The 19532-nt window shown below is 42.1% G+C and overlaps 1 protein-coding gene across 1 annotated transcript in view; it reads left to right on the top strand.

Moving 5' to 3' along the window:
• The window catches only part of LOC142742148 (prostaglandin reductase 1-like), a 49100-nt gene that overhangs the window by 14290 nt on the left and 15278 nt on the right, over positions 1 to 19532 (top strand). The window contains exons 4-9 of the mRNA XM_075851629.1: positions 2542 to 2601; positions 4680 to 4847; positions 5627 to 5744; positions 7193 to 7348; positions 9586 to 9691; positions 11743 to 11861. Of these exons, the coding sequence (XP_075707744.1) occupies positions 2542 to 2601; positions 4680 to 4847; positions 5627 to 5744; positions 7193 to 7348; positions 9586 to 9691; positions 11743 to 11861 (727 nt within the window). The remainder of the gene's footprint in view (positions 1 to 2541; positions 2602 to 4679; positions 4848 to 5626; positions 5745 to 7192; positions 7349 to 9585; positions 9692 to 11742; positions 11862 to 19532) is intronic.

The following is a 19532-nucleotide window of genomic DNA, read 5'->3' as shown; positions in this document are numbered from 1 at the left end:
ATAGACCGAGGGCGGGAGCTAGCTGAGTCTGGCCAGGTTACGATAGGCTCTCCCACTCCTAAGCCTGCCAGCCTGAATGGTGGAAGCAGGAGTCAGTCTCAGGGATGTATTCTCAGGTGCTGACTGATTAGTTCTGGGAGTTAACCCCGCAGTGCCTGGCAGATCCTTTACAGCATGTGAATGGGGTATAAAATAGCCCATTCACTTGTAATGGATGTAGAATGTTAGTGGATTTGAAAGGGATTTAGACCTTATTCACAGAACAGGGTTTCCCGGCTGTGTGACGGCCGTTCATAAAATGGCCGTCGCACGGCCGCAGTAGGAACAATAGACCCCTAAAAGGGCTATTCACATGACCGATTTTTTTTGACGGCCCGGGAAGTCTATGGGGCCGGGTAATACACGGCCATCACTGGAATGTGTCCCGAGTGATGGCCGTGTCTTCCGTCGCTCGCTCTTTCTCCTTCTCCTCCTCACAATGCGAAGTGCTCCCTGCAGGAGCGGAATCCCTACTCCCCGGCCAAAACTTCGGCAACGCTGGGGTTTGGGGATTCCACTTCAGAAGTTCCTGACGTCAATGTGTTCATACATGGACACAGTGAAGTCAGGGACTTCTCCTGGAGCGGAAACAAAGGCCACAGGGTCGGGGATTCCGCTTCAGAAGTGCCTGACTATATATACCACAAAGCACAAACGGGTATGTATATATGGCAAAAAATACTATAGAATCACTATGTATATCACAAAAGTATACATTTTATTCACAGTGAATACACTTCATAAATGATAAAAAACACTTAAAAAAGCATAAACATGCTCTACAAAATCTTAGAGGGGGAGAAAGTTGCCACCCTAATAAGTGGCCAACCAACAAATATCCCCACACTTCCACCAATTCCCCTAAACATGCATTTGAGTTGTATAAGCATGTGTCTGAAAAAAATATTGCATCAAACCGTTTGCTGGAAACAGAATAATGCCATGATAGTCAGAAAGGAGAAGAGGGGACTGAATGCATTGGTTGGCCAAATATTAGGGTGTTTTTATCATTTATGAAGTGTATTTACTGTGAATAAAATTTATACTTTTGTGATATACATAGTGATTCTATAGTATTTTTTGCTGTATATACATAACCGTTTTTGCTTTGTGGTATATATTGTTGTTTATAGGGTATGAGGCAATATTTATGCAGTGCCCGCCAGATATAGAATCAGAAGTGCCTGACATCACTGTGTCCATATGGACACAGTGAAGTCAGGGACTTCTCATGGAGCGGAGACACTGGCCACAGGGTCAGGGATTCCGCTTCAGAAGTGCCTGACGTCACTGTGTCCATATATGGTAGGGGGTGTGCTATCTATGGGGGGGGGGGTGCTGTGTAGAACTACCTACAGGGGGCTGTGAAGCATTACAGGGGGCTGTGTGGCATTACCTACAGGCGGCTGTGTGGCACTACCTACAAGGGGCTGTGTGGCATTACAGGGGGCTGTGTGGCATTACATGGGGCTGTGTGGCATTACCTACAGGGGACTGTGTGGCACTACCTACAGGGGGCTGTGTGGCACTACCTACAGGTGGGCTGCGGCAGTATCTACAGAGAGCAGTGTGTGGCATTACCTACAGAGGGAAGTGTGTGGCAAAAAATGTACAAATGAAATTCATCCGATTTTAAAACGGACAGGGAAAAAAACGGATGCAAAACGGGTCAAAATCGTCCGTTAAAAACAGCAACAAGGCCCGGAACGGATGCAAAACGGCCGGAAAAAAACGGTCTAAAACAGAAACAAGATAGTGTCCCACATATAGCTTCCCCCCCCCCCTAGATAATGCCACTAACACTTCTAAGTGGGAAAAAAACAACTTTACACGACGGCGCTGATTCGCAGGGCAGAATGACTTGCCCCGTCAATCAGCGCCTTTCAACAACTAAAGCAGTGCGCCACTAGCGTTATTGAAAGGCGCTGATTGGCAGGGCAGAATGATTTTCTCCACCAATGAGCGCCTTTCAACAACGGAACCGGTGCGATGAAGTCATTCCGCCCTATGAATCAGCGTCATTGTAAGGCAGGTACAATTAGTGCAGGAGGGGGTGGTTTCAGTGGCGCCGCCTCCCCCTTAGAGAGGCAGAAGGCCGCCGACACTGTCCGACACTAATTGTTTGGGCGGCCAGCAGGCGGCCCACTGTTCACAAGCCCATCTCGTATTTATCAGAACTGGCACCAGCCCTGATATAATGCCAGTATGGCTTTACATGCTTCAGTAATGCGTGCAATGGTCAATTTTTTAATAATTTTGACTTTATGGCAATATCGAATATCACAAGCAACAACGCACTGAACACTTCCTACACAATCAGGAGCTATAGTTGAACAAGTGTTTGAATCACTGAATTATACGCATAATCGAAGTGTGAAAATTCTTCAATTTGTATTGAGCAGCACTTATTACTTATTACCACCTCTTTTGTACTTCCTGTCATTGAAGTATATTTTGATCTAGTGTTTGTTCAATTTATCTTTTTTGTTTTTGTTTAAAAAGGCCTTACAGTAAGAGAATGATGAAGGAGGGAGATATCATGATGGGCACTCAGGTTGCAAGGTAATTGTTAATGATTTGTTTCTTTCTTACGTGAGATTTGGCAACAAGGTGTACAAACTATAGAGATCTATTAAGAAATGTTTATATCTGGCAAGAAAATTATGTCTCCTGCTCTTGTCCATCCACTCTCCAAATAACCATTCTTTGTATGCCACGGAGTCTAAAGCAGGTCATGCACTTTAGAAAGTTGTTGACCGAATAATCGTTTGGATGACAGCTATTCCTAACAACTCCCTCTTACACATGCACGCTCGGCTCATCCGAACAACGTGCATGTGTTTTCAATAGGCAGATAGGAGAAAGATGATTCCTGAATTCTCTGGCAGTGGCTTATCTTCTTACAAACAAAAGGATCAAGCATGTTAAAATTCAACAGTTTGATCCTTCCCTCCCCCAATATCTGCTGTCGGGGGGAGAGTCGGGACACCGCCATATACATTAGGTGGTTGGCCTGTCCTGACAAAATGGGCGGGTTCGGCCAACATACATATGTAGGGTCAGCTTAAGACTCCAAGAAACTGGGGAATTTATTAAGATTCGCTTTTTTTTTACACCATTCTTAATCTAAAGAGTGCTGGTGTAAGATGCGCCTAATTTATTAAGAGGTTCACCTTTATATAATATTTTCTGATATACTGAACATATATGAATGTGGGTGAGGCTGGCTTTTATTTGGAATCTGTCTGTGCTATGCTCACAGACACACCGATAAAAACTTGCCTGACATATTATAATATACTGTACTCTGGTGCAGTGCATGGTGGGTGATGTGTTTTTCCTACATCGGCCTACAATACAGTGCCTAGCGACGTTTATCGAAGTTCCTGCGCCCCAATGCAAAATTTTTAACAGGACCCCCACCTACCATGTGCCATTTATAATACTTGTGTCTTCTTATGTGGAACAGGGGCCTTTAGGTCCCCAAAGGCGCTAGAGCACAGTTGCAACAGCTACCTCTGCACCCCTATAGCTATGCCCCTGACAGTGTCTTGTATAACAATTATATCCCGCATAATACTGCTTGACAGAATATGCTTTGCACAGACACTGGATTAGCAGAAGCTGCAATTGGTTGCTATGAGCAACTTCCGTAATCTCCACTATATAAATTATTACAAGTTAATTCAATTACTCAACACTAGGGGGGGGGGAATTTATTAACCTTTTGTGGGTAAATTGCAACATTTGGGCATTTTATGCCGTCCTAGAGGGGTTGTGGCTTAATAAAAGGGACGGGGCCATTTCAGCCCGACAGATTTACTAGAATTTACGCCAGAAAGTGGTATAAATTATAGGCGAAATCCACACCCACTCTGTGGGGCATAGCAAGGTGAAGGCTCATGCCGGATACCGTACGTTGCCCCCCCGCCCTTCCCGATTAGACTATCTGCCCTTATCAGACTACTCCAATCTTCATCGGACAATAAAAAAAAAATTTACTCCACGGCTCCGTTTCTTCCCTCAGGCTCTCAGCAGGCTGCAAATCATACAAGGTACTGACGCCGGTGCAGGACGTTGTTTTTGATGCAGCACTCGGGAAGATGTGGATTGGGCCCAAACATGATTGATACGCATGGCAGGCCGAAAGATGTGATACATTTATTAAGGGGCATTCGACTCTTAATAAATGTGTCACATCTTACTCCAGCAAACTACTAAGACTGGTGTATAAAAAGCTAGTCTTAATAAATCTCCCTAATTGTTTACATGTAAACTGTTAAAGAATGTTAAAATGCCAAGATGCATTTCACATAATATGATTTGAAAACAAAATGTATTTAGACTATGTATGTCCTAGGTTCTCAACCTGTGACACATATACCCCAGGGGGTACACTTGAGTAGGAAAGTGCTTGGCTTAGAAACCTTGAGAAACACTGTCCTATGTTAAATATAAAGTCACATTAGTCTATATAAAAAGAGACACCGAAGTACAACATGGATGGCTTATGGATTAAATGCTAGGTTCAGGTTAAAAAAATGATTATACACTTGTTAAGAGATATATACACTTGCTCTCATGTTAGGAATTTTAAAATGACAAGAGTTACATTAATAATTATAATATTTTTCCCGTAGAGTTTTGGAAAGTAACAATACTGCTTTCCCAGTCGGTAGTTATGTTCTTTCAAATGCTGGGTGGACAACTCATTCAATCTCTCAAGGCAAAGATCTTACTCCGTTACTACCAAATTGGCCTGACCACATTCCAAAGACCCTGGCTCTTGGAACAATTGGAATGCCTGGGTGAGTAGTCATTAATTCGGTCCATTACCCTGTAATATGGAGTCATATATTAACTAGGCTATAGATTTATAACATCTGCACTACCCAATCAGATACAATGTTCTGATATTTACTCTCATCACAACACTTGTTGGAAACGGACCTACATGCATGCCATACTTGCAACAATGGTGGAACAACTTTTCCCCATCATTGGAAATATTGTATGTACATATGAAGAATTGCTACATCTTTTTAAGCATGTACAAACATTTTTTGATACATGTTTCCAATGATCGAAACAGACTTTTGTAACACTAACATAACTGTGGTTAATGATCACTGTTAATGGTAATTTTACACTATTTTGTAAGATTTATAAAGCTGTACATTATGTATTCATATATTGATGCAGCAGGGGGTGCCATATCACCCTCTACTGTTTTTGATTTTCATTTAAATTAACAAAGTCTATACAGGTATTGAAGAGTAGAAATCAAGTGCTCAGCTTACTTCCCAAGCATGTGCTATTCCTATATATATATATATATATATATATATATATATATATATATATATATATACAGTATATAAAAAAGAAATTCCGCAGCACTCCAATATGAGCAAAATAAGTGGCTTATTCAATCAATGCAGCGATGCGACGTTTCTTAGGACTTTCCTAAGTTTGGAGAGAAACGTCGCATCTCTGCTTTGATTGAATAAATCACTTTATTTTGCATATAAAATAAATATACCATGAGCAAATGCTATTACACAAAAATAATTGTTATGTTTTACAGCTTAACAGCATATTTTGGCTTAAGAGAGATCTGCTTAGCAAAAAAAGGTGAAATTGTTTTGGTCAATGGAGCTGCTGGGGCTGTTGGATCATTAGTTGGACAGATTGCCAAAATCATTGTGAGTACTGTCATCATTGGGACAAATATGTCTTTGGCGCTGAAATAGGGCTGAAGGTTCTAATTTGGCTGAAGGTTTACGGTTCTAATTTCACTCATATATTTAGGTGTTATGAAAAATACTATATACATATTTTTATTTGACGTATTTTACATTTGTTTAGTAGTTTAGTCGAGGCAAACACCAGCATTTCTTAATGTTGATGGCCTAAATACTCTCTATGCTAGTATGATACTGCCATTAAAGTGGTTATCCAGCTTCTTAAAATGTTTTAATAATGGCTGCAAATGTCTTGAAATTAAAAAAAAAAGTAGTACTCACCTTTTCCTTGACTCGGCAATCCAGGGATAACGCTCTGGCAGCCCTTCCAGCGGTTGTTTACATTTAGGCAGCATGTGACCACTGCAGCCCATCAGAAGGCTTAGCGGTTACAAACCGTGTTTTTATGCATCATACCACTGATGCACACTGATGGATCAGCAGGTAAAGGAAAAGGTGAGTACTGTTTTTTTTTTTTTTTTATTTCAGGACACTTGCAGCCCTTAAGTAAAAAAAAAAGTAAGAATCCGGATAACCCCTTTAAGTTTATAAATAATACTTCCATACAGTGTAAAAAAAAACTACAATGCCACAAAATGCCATATACAGACCAAATAATACTGCAATGCAGTGCCAAAAAAATGCCTCACAGTGCTTACATAATAGTGTCATACAGTGGTCAAAAAATACTACTATATAGTCCTCAAATAAAACCATAATACAGTGCCTAATTAAAAACACCATACAGTGCTTAAAAGGGTTTTCCAAGTTAATAAAAAAATTGGCCCAGGGAGGTGGAATGTAATAATAATTAAAAAAAAAGAGGCATAATCCACCCTACAGATACTCCGGTGTTTGAGGGTAGGTGCTCCGGTCCTCTTCAACGCTGTTTGTTGACATGGTTGCAGAGATTTACCTTAAATCTCCCCCAAGGTGCCAAAAGAACTTTTAGTACACAGTGCTGAAAGACTAAAAGGAAACTGAGTAGGTATTAAAAGAATACCTTTAGCCTCAAAGCTTGAGCGTGAAAGACTTCAGTGGGCTGTGGCGACAGGAAAAGAGTTGTGAGCTGGCTCTCCTCTCATTCTCGCCCTCCTAAAGCCACGACGTGCAGTGTATTAGTTTCACGCATAGCACTGAATTTTCTGCAGCATTGAACTAAAAAGCAACACAGCCCCCGATAAACTGGATCCCCATCTTCAAAATACCAGTAGATTGTGATAGAAAGGTTGCCTACCAGCGATATAAGTTAATATAAATAATCATAATCATATTATGATTGTTTGCTGATTGTTCTTCATAAGTTGTTCAGTAAAAGGCGCAATGACTACACAGCTTAAATGCGTTACGTTTTTAAATATTGAAAATGGTTAATATTGTTGCCAGCTGAAATCTGACGTTTATCTCAGGGTTGTAAGGTGGTTGGCTCTGCTGGCTCAGATGACAAGGTTCAATATCTGAAAGATATCGGGTTTGATGAAGCTTTCAACTACAAGACAGTGAGCTCATTGGAAGAGGCTTTAAAGAAGGCATCCCCTGACGGTTATGACTGTTTCTTTGAGAATGTAAGTTTGTTGTTATTATTATTATTAGATATGTAATGAAACACGACTATTCTCTCCCTAAAATACAGCTCTTTTTTTTGCTTGCACGTTTCTTCAGACTTTTTGTGGCTCTAAATAACAAAATATGACATATGTTTGAAAATTTAACTTTAAAAGAAGAGGGTTGATGACAATGGATGCTAAAAAGCGAAAAAATGAACACTTATCAGCCCTTATTTATTGTTCTAGAAAGATATTTCACAGATCTTTTTTTTCATTTCGAGAAACTTTTTTCAACATCCTTACACTATGAAAGATATTCAGCATTAAGATATTGTTGAAGTTTTCGAGATATGAAGAAAGTTCATTTGGGCCTAAAATTGTAAAATGATAAACTGTCTAATATACTTACCTAATATACTTACCAATTCTATTTCCCAGACTCCTCTGTTCCTTGGCACTCATTTTTTGAATGTGATATACCAGAAGACAAAAAAATCACTAAAGTGCGCAACGATTGTCCACTGCGAACAAGTGACTTGTCATCATGGGAGATACGTCATTATGCAGTATTGCAAAGAACAAGCGATGTGGAACTGAGGATATTAGCAGAGGAGAATTAGGACATTTTAGAAAATGCATTATTTTAGGCCCATATAAAACTTTTCATATCTCGGAAAATGCCTTCTAAAAGGATCTAACACATCCTCTCCTCTTTTCTTAAGTGCCCCAGAGTCTCACGTTGTGTGCCTAAGCCACTGAGACTGTCCAATCAGATTTTTACAGAATCTCGCTAGGGAAGCCTGTCAGAAACTGTTAGAACTAAATGGACAGTGTCAGAGCAGCTAAGGAGCATAACTTTTCGATACTGGATGCATTTTCATTTAGTGTTCAAATTGTGGCGGGAGGGAATAGCAGGACAACATCAGGCTATGGACAAAAAAAATGGCAGCTTGATCCATTGAGAACCTGAGGAAGAGATATTTATTTTGTTTCACAGTGGAGATGATGTGACAGGTCCACTTGAAAGAAGATCGGTCAGTAGATTTCACAATACAAACTGCATAAATTATTAAAAATATCTATTGAACCTGATGAGGCTGGTGTACTTGCTTTGAAAATTCATGTCAGAATGACTGTACAACCCTTTTTTGAAAGTTTTGACCCCTGAAAATTAGCATTTTATGAGTCTAGCTAGAGACTGAGCGAGCTCATAAGTCCAAGTGTATTTATGAGTTAAACTCAATCTCCGTCCACCTAGAGCTGACAAGCTCCTGTCAGTGTTCCGCCTCCCCTGCTGCTGCTGCTGCTTAAATCTTGCACATTCTCCGTTCAAGCTGCAGTCTCCCTGACTATTGTACATGCTCAGTACAAGCTGCAGTCTCCCTGGCTCTGAGGTGAGAGAGCTCGTCTTCCAGCAGCAGTTTCAGTGTGGAATTACAGCTTCTATCTACATCTGCTGCGTTCTTTTACTGCAGAGCCAGGGAGACTGCAGCTTGTACTGAGCATATGTGAGAGCCAGGGAGACTGCAGCTTGTACTGCGCATATGTGAGAGATAGGGAGACTGCAGGTTGTACTGAGCATGTGTGAGAGCCAGGGAAACTGCAGTTTGTACTGAGCATGTGCGAGATTTTAACAGCAACTGTGGAGGAGGGACACTGGCAGAAGCTTGTCAGCTCTAGGTGGGGGGGGGGGGGTTGAGTTTAGCCCATAAATATACCAGACTCATCAGCTCTTGCAGTGTCTAGCTGGATGCATAAAGTACTAATTTTAATTTCAGGGGGGAAAACTTTCAAAAATAATTATACAGCCATTCTGACATAGATTTTCAAAGTAAGCACATCAGCCTCATCAGGTCTAAGAGATCTATTTAACAATACAGTTTATGTTGTAAAATCTGGGACAGATCTCCTGTAAGATAGCTTTGCTCGTCAACAATGTCAAAAACTAGCCCTATACTCTGTCGCGTCGAATGTATTATTGCACTATAATGAAATATACTGAACTTGGCTATTTATCTATAAACAGTATGTATGCAGATATCAGTACACAGTTTCACAACTATGTGTATAATAATTGACACTACCCTATTGTACTACATACTTATTGAATTAGGGCTATCAAACATGCCCTGAAGCAACTTTTCAACGTTAGGATCTATAGTGGATGCTTAGTAATATTCACAGATGAGCCTTTTTGAACTACAGTATTTCATGTTTTTGAAGAACTTGTGTGCCTGTGTCTATATGTAATTTAGGTAGGAGGACATTTTGCAGATGTGGCCTTACTTCAGATGAGAAAATATGGAAGAATCGCAGTGTGTGGGGCTATTGCCCTGTACAATGATACAACACCACGAAAAGGTAATTATGTTATTTGTAAGAGTCACACACAAAAGGTTGTCCAATGGCTCTATTACTTCACAAATTTGTAAATACACACTTAGAGCACATGCACATGGCTTTGCAGGACATGTAGGCCGTATGGCTCCCTAGTACAGAGCCGTACAGCTACTGTGTGATGCCGTATAAACTCCTTTCAGTGGCGTATGTTTGGATATATTTTCCCCTAGAAGCAATGCAGCATGCTTTTAAATCCCATGTATTATACTGTAATTTGTTACTGATTTTTGGTGCATAATCCACATTAAATATCCATGATAAATCCGCCACATTCAAATGTGGCTTTTTTTTTTTACTGCAATCGAATACAGAATTTGCCTTGTAATTAAAGGGAAATACTGTCCTTACTGTACCATTTGATAGTAGTGCTGTATTGTGTATTTTTAGGATTCTTGTAGGAAAGTATTGTGTGCCTCTTTTTAAAAAAGAAAAGAACCAGGCAGTTAGGAGTATAAGATTATTTTTTCCCAAAACGTAACTACTACACCCATTCATTTAAATGCTTTGGACACCTTTGCACTGAATTTTTTTTTTATTGCTTATTTGCTTCCTAAATGAAAACTAGGGAACTTTCTAATAGTTTTTTTTATTTAAAATGTCTTACTATTTTGATGCTGTAGAGTCTGTGCAGCTCCTGTACATAAATCTGACAGAATACTGCCACTGTCTGGGCTGACGCCACCTACTGTCTCTGCTCTACCCTTGCTTCTATCAGTGTTAGAGATAGCAGCAGGAGGGGGAGGACGGTTGTACATGGCAGATCAGAGTGTGGAGAGGGAGGAAGCTTCCAAGTGGTCAGGGAGGGCAGATCCCACAGACTGTACTGAATCAGAGTGAAGATAGAGAGAAGAGCAGACATGTTAGTTCATCGCAGGGGGGAGAGATCACTCTGGCAGTGTATAAGTGTAGAGAGAAAGGAGAGCACCCATAGCCTGCAGTGGAAGGAAGCCCCACACACTCCTCAGCATTAGTGTCTGTCAGCACAAGGGAAAAAAAGATCCTGAACCCCTTAATGCATTATCACGTAACTGTACGTGATAAGGGTTAAGGGGATGAATGGAGCGCGCTCACAGGCTGAGCGCGCTCCATACACAGCGGGTGACGGCTGTGTTACACAGCCGACACCTCACTGGCAACTGGTCGAATCAACGATCACTTTGATTACGCCCGTTTAACACCTTAAATGCCGCGGTCAATCGCAGTTCACAGTTTTACAGCCTTCTCCCATTCACTTGAATGGGAGAAGGCTGAAATACTGTAAACCACCGCTACAAGTGTGCCGGCGATTCACAGTATGAGCAGATAAGGAATGAAGAGTAAGCAGCACTTGTACGAGCATCGTGGCCCCTTCAAAAGAGCTGATTGGCGAGGGAGCTTGGAATCGGACCCCCACCGATCAGGTATTGATAGCCCATCATAAGGAAATAAATGTTTTTTCATGTCAAAGGTGTCCATAGCTTTTAAATGCAAATATATAGTTTTACTGCTAGAAAGACATTCTAGAAAGAATGTCAGAAAGTAAAAAATATATTTAGTAACAAATTTTACAAACTTAATTTGGTCTGTCATTTCCAGAGAACTATGAAAAATGGAAAAGAACAGGATTACATGTTACTAGCGTGGCCATTTCTTAAATAATATCAATGGGAGGTCTGTAACCCTAGATCAGGAAGAATTCGTAAATTCTTTATTTTAGTGGAGAGCTTACTGCACGCCATCTCTACAATGTAATGAGTGCTAGGACCTTTTTGTTTAAAGGACAAATGGGTGTAACATTTCATAGATTTTCGATAATGTGACCGCTTGACTTGTCTTAGAGTGGAAACCCCCTTTTCAACAGTTTAGGATAATATCAAATAAAAGGAAAAACGTAACATTTTTCCTATAGCTCCATATAATGTCTATTTATTAGTATAGCAAAATTTGTTTAAGAAGTATATTCCAGAATGATTTCATGCTTAGATATGTATATTAATAGATACATGTACTAACATTGCATTGATTCACTGCAGGAGACTATGTCCATCTTCCTTTAGTCTTTCAACAATTGCGAATGGAAGGCTTTACAGTGGACCGTTGGCTGAACAGATATAATGAGGGTTTGGAGAAACTGATGGAATGGGTTATTGAGGTAACTTCATTATTTGAATTGCTGTACATCTTTTTACAATTGTATGGCAATTTAAAGGGCTGGACAGTGCATTTGCTTGGAGCTTTAAAGGACATAGGGCATGCAACGCTGGCTTCAGCATTATTTATTATTAGGCACTGTATTACAGAGATAGGAAAAGCCCCTGTATGAAATTGGAGTCATACAGAGGTAAAGTAGTACCCCATAGACTTATTTTTTGATCAAATAGTTTTTATTAACATTTTTCAGTAATGCAAAACATACAACACAGATAAAATACCCAACACACCCCATTCCCTCCCTCCATTGACGAGTAGCACCGCACACACCAACATATAAAAGGGCTTCTAAGAGAGCATTGCACGTTAACCATTCAATCGGACTATGACTTGACTTATTATATGACCCCACATGTATCTCAACCAGTTAGCGGTTAAACCCAAATCCTGAAACAGCAAGGAGAAGTCCCTAAGAATATCTGAGGAAGGTAACCCGGGAGTTAAAAACCATACATTCCATTGAGCTTCAAGCTTTTTTTTTATGGCACCTCGTTTTAAAGAATTGTGTTTCTCTAGTCGAATTATCCCATTCATATGGTTGGTCAATTCAATGCATGTCAGAGTATTAATAACAAGCCAGTGAGCAGCAAGTAATTTGCGGGCCTGGTACACCATTTTCATTAATTGTTGATGTGCTGTGAGATGTAAATTGGATATATATCCCAGAAACCTAGGGCATACTGTAAATACTGGTAGAAAAAGATGTTAGGCAACTCAAATTCCATTTGGAATTGTTAAAATTACTTAAAATATGCGTTCTGAAACAGTTGCACTATAAAACGTACTCCCATGCACTACCACTGCTCAAATCCCTCCAATTGGTACAAGTCGGAACCTGTGGGCTTCAAGAAGGGACAAAATAGGACCCCTACCAAGTAGATGCACTAAGAGATAACTATTGGCGTCACACAGATCCAGAGAACCCCAACCCTTGAAATGCTGAAGCTACGAAGCTAGAAAGTAGGCCCTTGAATTAGGAACCGCCAGGCCTCCTTCATCAATCAGGAGTTGCAATGTTGTCAATTTAATCCTTGGAACACTCCTCCCACATAGGAACCCGCTGAAGATCTGATCTATTCTACCGACTAAAAAAATTGGCAACCATACAGGGGCATTATGCAGCATGTACAGCAGCTGTTGCATTAACACCATCTTCAACCCCATCGACTTCTATTACAGCTCCGTACAACTCAGGTGTTGTACAGAGCCATAATACTGTAATGTGCATAAGGCTTAAATGGTCACTAGCATGCCAACAATCTTTGCATAAATCAATAGTACAAGTGAATATAATAGACTTTGCATTATATCTTATTATAGAAAAATGCCTCTTTTTCCACTTATCAGGCTCCTTTCCTTCCCCTCCGTTCTAACTGTTCCCTCACTCTGAATTTACTGCTAAATCTATTTCCTAAAGACAAGACGGATAATCAGACCTGAAAGATCAGGTTACAGCTGCCCATTGAAATCGATGGAGAGGAGGAGGGGGCAGAGTGAAAGAGAGGCAGAGAGAGAGACACACCCACCCACACAGATGTTGATAGAAGAGAGATGTTGATAGAAGAGCAGGATGTTCCCTTCCTCATGTGTGCAATGTATGGCAGTCATGATAGCAGTTAGGCTCCACCCACTAGCTAATGGAATTAGGCTGGGTTCCCATGTAGTGTGAACGCTGCGGAATTTGCGCAACAGAATTTTTTTGCGGAAATTCCGCAGCATTTACAGTAACAGCAAAGTAAATGAGATTTGGAAAATCTCATGTCCAATCTGCAAAAAAAAACAAACGCAGAAAAGCAATGCGGAAATTGTTCTGCGGTGCAAATTTTTTGCAGAATGTCAATTTATGCTGGGGGTTCTGTGTGATATGCCATAAATGTCCAAAATGGGAAGACCCCTTTAACCGTTTAGTGACCACCAATATGCCTTTTCACGGCGGTCACTAAGGGGCCCTTAGGCAAGGCCATTGCCTTTTCATGGCGACCCAGTCTAAGTCCTGCACGGGTGTCCCGTGCAGGCTGGAGCCGGGGCTCCACTGTCTGATAACAGCCGGGCTCCAGCTCCAACGGCCACGATCGAAGTTTACTTAGATCGCGGCCATTTAACCCGTTAAATGCGGCAGTCAATAGTGACCGTGGCATTTAAATAGTTTACAGAGGGAGGGAGCTCCCTCTGTCACCCATCGGCGGCCCGCAAATGCAATCGCGGGCCTCCAATGGGGTGCCATAGCAGCCGGGAGCCTGATAAAGGCCCCCAGGTCTGCCATGGGTATATGCCTATTAGGACGTACCGGAGGTACGTCCTAATAGATTGCCTGTCAGATTTACACAGACAGGCAATAATGCTTTGGTATACTAAGTATACCAAAGCATTATAGCAGTGATCTAAAGATCGCATAGTAAAGTCCCCTAGTGGGACTAATAAAATAAGTAATAAATGTGAAATTAAAATTATGAATAAAAATTACAGTAAAAAATTGTTTATTTTCATAAAAAGTGGTTTTATTTAGTAAAAATGTAAAAAATAAATAAAACTACAGATATATGGTATCGCCGCGACCGTAATGACCCAAAATAAAGTTAATATGTAATTTAAACTGCAAAGTGAACACCTTAAAAAAAACACAAAAAAAAATTGGCGAAATTGCAATATTTTTCCATTGCTCCCCAAAAAAGACATAATAAAAGTTAATTAACAAGTCCCATGTACCCCAAACAAGTACCAATCAAAACTACGTCTCGTCCCGCAAAAAACAAGCCCTCATATCACTACATTGATGGAAAAATAAAAAAGTTACAGCTCTTGGAAAGCGACGATACAAAAACCAAATCATTTTAGTTCAAAAGTTTTTATTGTTCAAAAGTAGTCAAACTTTAAAAAACCTATACATATGTGGTATAGCCGTAATCATACCGACCCATAGAATAAAGGTAATGTATTATTTACACCGCACAGTGAACGGCGTGAATTTAATACGCATAGAGCAATGGCGGAATTTCAGGTGTTTTTTCTATTCCCCCCCAAAAAAAGTTAATATAGGTTAATCAAAAAACGATATCTACCCCAAAATGGTGCCATTAAAAAGTACAACTAGTTCTGCAAAAAACAAGTCCTCATACAGCTATGTCGACGGAAGAATAAAAACTTTATAGCTCTTTGAATGCGACTATAGAAAAACAAAAAAAATAAAATAGCTTGGTCATTAGGGCCTAAAATAGGCTGGTCAGTAAGGGGTTAAAGGTTAGGTACAGTGGCGGACACAGACTGCAAAAGGCCCCTGTGCAGATAATGTGCCAGGGCCCCCCCCCCCCCCACCCCGCAAACTTCTCATGGCCGACGGTCCGCTTTCAGCTGCATCGCTGGGTCTCCTAAGTGACCCAACAATGCAGCACTAGCAGCCGGGGCGTCACTAAGGCTGGGTTCACACACACACTATTTACGGACGTAATTTGGGCGTTTTAGCATTGAATTACATCCGAAAATGCGGCTCAAAAGCGTCGGAAAACATCTGCCCATTCATTTGAATGGGTCTTACGATGTTCTGTGCCGATGGTCATTTTTTTTTACGCGCCGCTGTCGAAAGGCGGCGCGTAAAAAACTGCCTGTCACTTCTTCAGATGTAAATGGAGCCGTTTTCCATGGACTCCATGGAAAACCAGCTTCAATTACTTCCGTAGTGGACGCAGCAAAAGACGCCTGCACATGCCATTACGGCTGAAATTACGGTGCTGTTTTCTCCTGAAAACAGCACAGTAATTTCAGCCGTAACAGACGCTGCCGTGTGAACATACCCTCAGGGCTTAAAATGTCCGGGAAATAGCCCCAATACATATGTGTCCGCCCCAAAAAAAAGTGTGTGTATAGGAGACAGCATAGCATATCTATAGCACTACGACCCTATAAACTATGGATAGGATTAGATACAGTGGCTGAGCAGACAGTATCACACATGATAGGATTAGATACAGTGGCTCAGAAGGCAGTATCACACATGATAGGATTAGATACACAGCTCAGCAGACAGTATCACACATGATAGGATTAGATACAGTGGCCCAGCAGACAGTATCACACATGATAGGATTAGATACAGTGGCTCAGCAGACAGTACCACACATGATAGGATTAGATACAGTGGCTCAGCAGACAGTACCACACATGATAGGATTAGATACAGTGGCTCAGCAGACAGTATCACACATGATAGGATTAGATACAGTGGCTCAGCAGACAGTACCACACATTATAGGATTAGATACAGTGGCTCAGCAGACAGTATCACACATGATAGGATTAGATACAGTGGCTCAGCAGACAGTATCACATATGATCGGATTAGATATAGGGCCCAGCACAGTATCATACATGATTGGATTAGATACACAGCTCAGCAGACTGTATCACACATGATAGGATTAGATACAGGGCCCAGCTCGCTGACATTGCGGCTCCAGCGCTGGACCCAGGAAAGGTAAGAATAATAATTTTGCTTCTTTATGTGTTACTGATTATTTTTGTGTGTTTGTGTTTTTTTTACAGGTTCGGTTGTTGGACTTCGGATACGAGGACTTCAATGACGGCGTTTTTTTTATTCTCAATAAAATGGTTAATGAGGGTTGTGTTTTTATTTCAATAAAAAAAATTTCTATGTGCTTGTATCTTTTTAAACTTTATTATCACCGCCTTAGTAATGGCCGCTGGCTGATTGACAACCTCCATTACTAAGGCGAGGCTTAATGTTAGCCGGTGCAGAGTCTACACTAACCCCCATTATTACCCCGGTACCCACCGCCACCAGGGGTACTGGGAAGAGCCGGGTACAAACCAGTACCCGACCAGCTGTAGTGACGGGCAGGCACCGGGGTGGCCGCAGGCTGGTAGTATTAGGCTGGGGAAGGCCAAAAACAGTGGCCCTTCCCACCCTTGTAATGCTGCCTGCTGCTGCTGTGTTGTATCTGGCTGGTTATGAAAATTGGGGGGGACCCGACATCGTTCTTTCCAATTATTTTTTAAATGACGTGGCGTCCCCCCCATTTTCATAACCAGCCAGATACAATAAAGCAGCAGCAGCCTAGCATCACCAGGGTAGGAAGGGCCACTGTATCTGGCCTTTCCCCTCCTGATAATACCAGCCTGCGGCCACCCCAGTGGCCGACCATCACTACAGATGGTCAGGTACTGGATCGTACCCGGCTCTTCCCAGCACCCCTGGTGGCGGTGGGTACCGGGGTAATAAAGGGGGTTAGTGTTAGCCTCTGCACCGGCTAACACTAAGCCCTGCCTTAGCAATGGATGCTGTCAATCAGCCGGCGGCCATTACTAAGGCGGTAGTAATATAGTTTAAAAAAAACCACAAAGACATAGAAAAAATATTTTATTGAAATAAAAAAAAAAAACACAACCCTCATTAACCATTTTATTAATAAAAAAAAAAGCTGTCATCGAAGTAGTCCTGGAATCCGCCGTAGTCCAACGACCGAACCTGTAAGAAAACACACAAAAAATGATTAGTAACACATGTGTTAGGGTATGTGCACACACACTAATTACGTCCGGAATTGACGGACGTATTTCGGCCGCAAGTACCGGACCGAACACACTGCAGGGAGCCGGGCTCCTAGCATCATACTTATGTACGACGCTAGGAGTCCCTGCCTCGCTGCCGGACAACTGTCCGGTACTGAAAACATGATTACAGTACAGGACAGTTGTCCGGCAGCGAGGCAGGGACTCCTAGCGTCGTACATAAGTATGATGCTAGGAGCCCGGCTCCCTGCAGTGTGTTCGGTCCGGTACTTGCGGCCGAAATACATCCGTCACTTACGGACGTAATTAGTGTCTGTGCACATACCCTAAGGCTTAGATACAGGGCCCATGTGTGATACTGTCTGTGGGACCCTGTATCTAAGCCTACCACAAGGTAGGCTTAGATACAGGGTCCAGCAGACAGTAATCTTATACAGTATAAGATTACTGTGTGCTGGGGCCCTGTATCTAAACCTACAGTGTGGTAGGCTTAGATACAGGGCCCAGCAGACAGGATCACGCATGGGCCATGTATCTAAGCCTACCATGTGATTGGCTTAGATACAGGGCCCAGCAGACAGCATCACACAATCTGTGATCCTGTCTCATGGGCCCCCTAAGCCTGCTACATCGTAGGCTTAGGGGTTGTGCAGTCCCTAAACATTGATGGCCTATCCTCAGGATAGGCCATCAATAGCTGATGTGTCGCCCGGGACCCGCAAATCAGCTGTTTTGAAGGGGCCGCAGCACTCGTACGAGAGCTGCTTCCCCTTCATTTCACTACTCGCCCACACTGTGAATCGCCGAAACCGATTCACAGTGTGACCGGAATGAAGTGACAGGAATGAAGGGGAGCAGCTCTCGTACGAGTGCTGCGGCCCCTTCAAAACAGCTGATTGGCGGGTCCCAGGAGTCGGACCCCGCCAGTCAGGGCTATCTTACCTTCCTCTTCGGCCGCGGCGGGAGTTCTGTAGTCTCGATGCTGTGCGCGGCGGCATAGCGCTGTGACGTCATGCGCTGCGCACAGCGCCTGACGTCAGGACCTCCGCTGCGATCCGGAACCAGGAAGGTAAGTAAAGTATGTTACTATAGTAACAGGGGCCCGCGGCCCGAGTTACTATAGTAACTTTTTATTGATGTGGTGCGGGGGGCCGTGGGCCCCCCTGGCTTCGGGGCCCGGTCGCAATTGCGACCGCTGCGACCCCTATAGCTACGCCAGTGGTCCACGGGCCTCTGTCTCAGTCCTCAGCATCGCGCAGCTGAGAACTGAGTCGGCCAGCAGAGGAACGGGCCCCCTTCCCACGCGGGGCCCTTGTGCAGCTGCACCGGCTGCACATGCGGTATGTCCGCCCCTGGTTAGGTATGCTTTAACTCACAATGCACTGTGCCGTTTTTTGCTGTGTATTTTGTGCTCATTTTTCATATATGAGCACAGATTTTTATGCACTGTTCTACCTTAAAATAACTTTTTACGGGGTTTTTTAATGTAAATTTCCTAGATATGAGTTATTGGTCACTACAAACAAACAAACAAACAAACAAAGAAATGCACTGCTCTGCTACATATAATATTCTTTAAAATGTTTTTTTTACTCTTAAGTAACATTTGACTGCAAAGCACAAAAGCCAAGACATAGATAAGTCATCAAATAATGTATGTAAGGTAAGGTATGTAAGGGTATGTTCACATGCTTAACCAAAAACGTCTGAAAATACAGAGCTGTTTTCAAAGGGAAAACAGCTCCTGATTTTCAGAAGTTTTTAAAGCCACTCGCGATTTTCGCTGTGTTTTTTGCGCCATTTTTGACCGCCGTTTTTGGAGGTGTTTTCCATAGAGTCTATGAAAAACGGTTCGAAAAACGTCCCAAAAAGTGACCTGCAATTCCTTTTCGCGGCTGTTTTTTTACGCTGCCATTTTTCAAAACGGACGTGTAAGAAAACGGCCCAAAGGAACAGAACGCCGCTTTTCCCATTGAAATCAATGGGCAGATGTCTGGAGGCGTCCTGCTTCTGATTTTTCGGCCATTTATAGCCCGAAAAATGACCGAAAATAGGCCGTGTACCCTTAGGCCTCAAACTTTGTATGTGT

This window comes from Rhinoderma darwinii, chromosome 1 (genome assembly GCF_050947455.1).
Source record: "Rhinoderma darwinii isolate aRhiDar2 chromosome 1, aRhiDar2.hap1, whole genome shotgun sequence".
In the NCBI taxonomy this organism is placed as follows: Eukaryota; Metazoa; Chordata; class Amphibia; order Anura; family Rhinodermatidae; genus Rhinoderma; species Rhinoderma darwinii.
The sequence above is the reverse complement of the archived record's forward strand: the minus strand, read 5'-3'. Positions and strand labels throughout refer to the sequence as shown.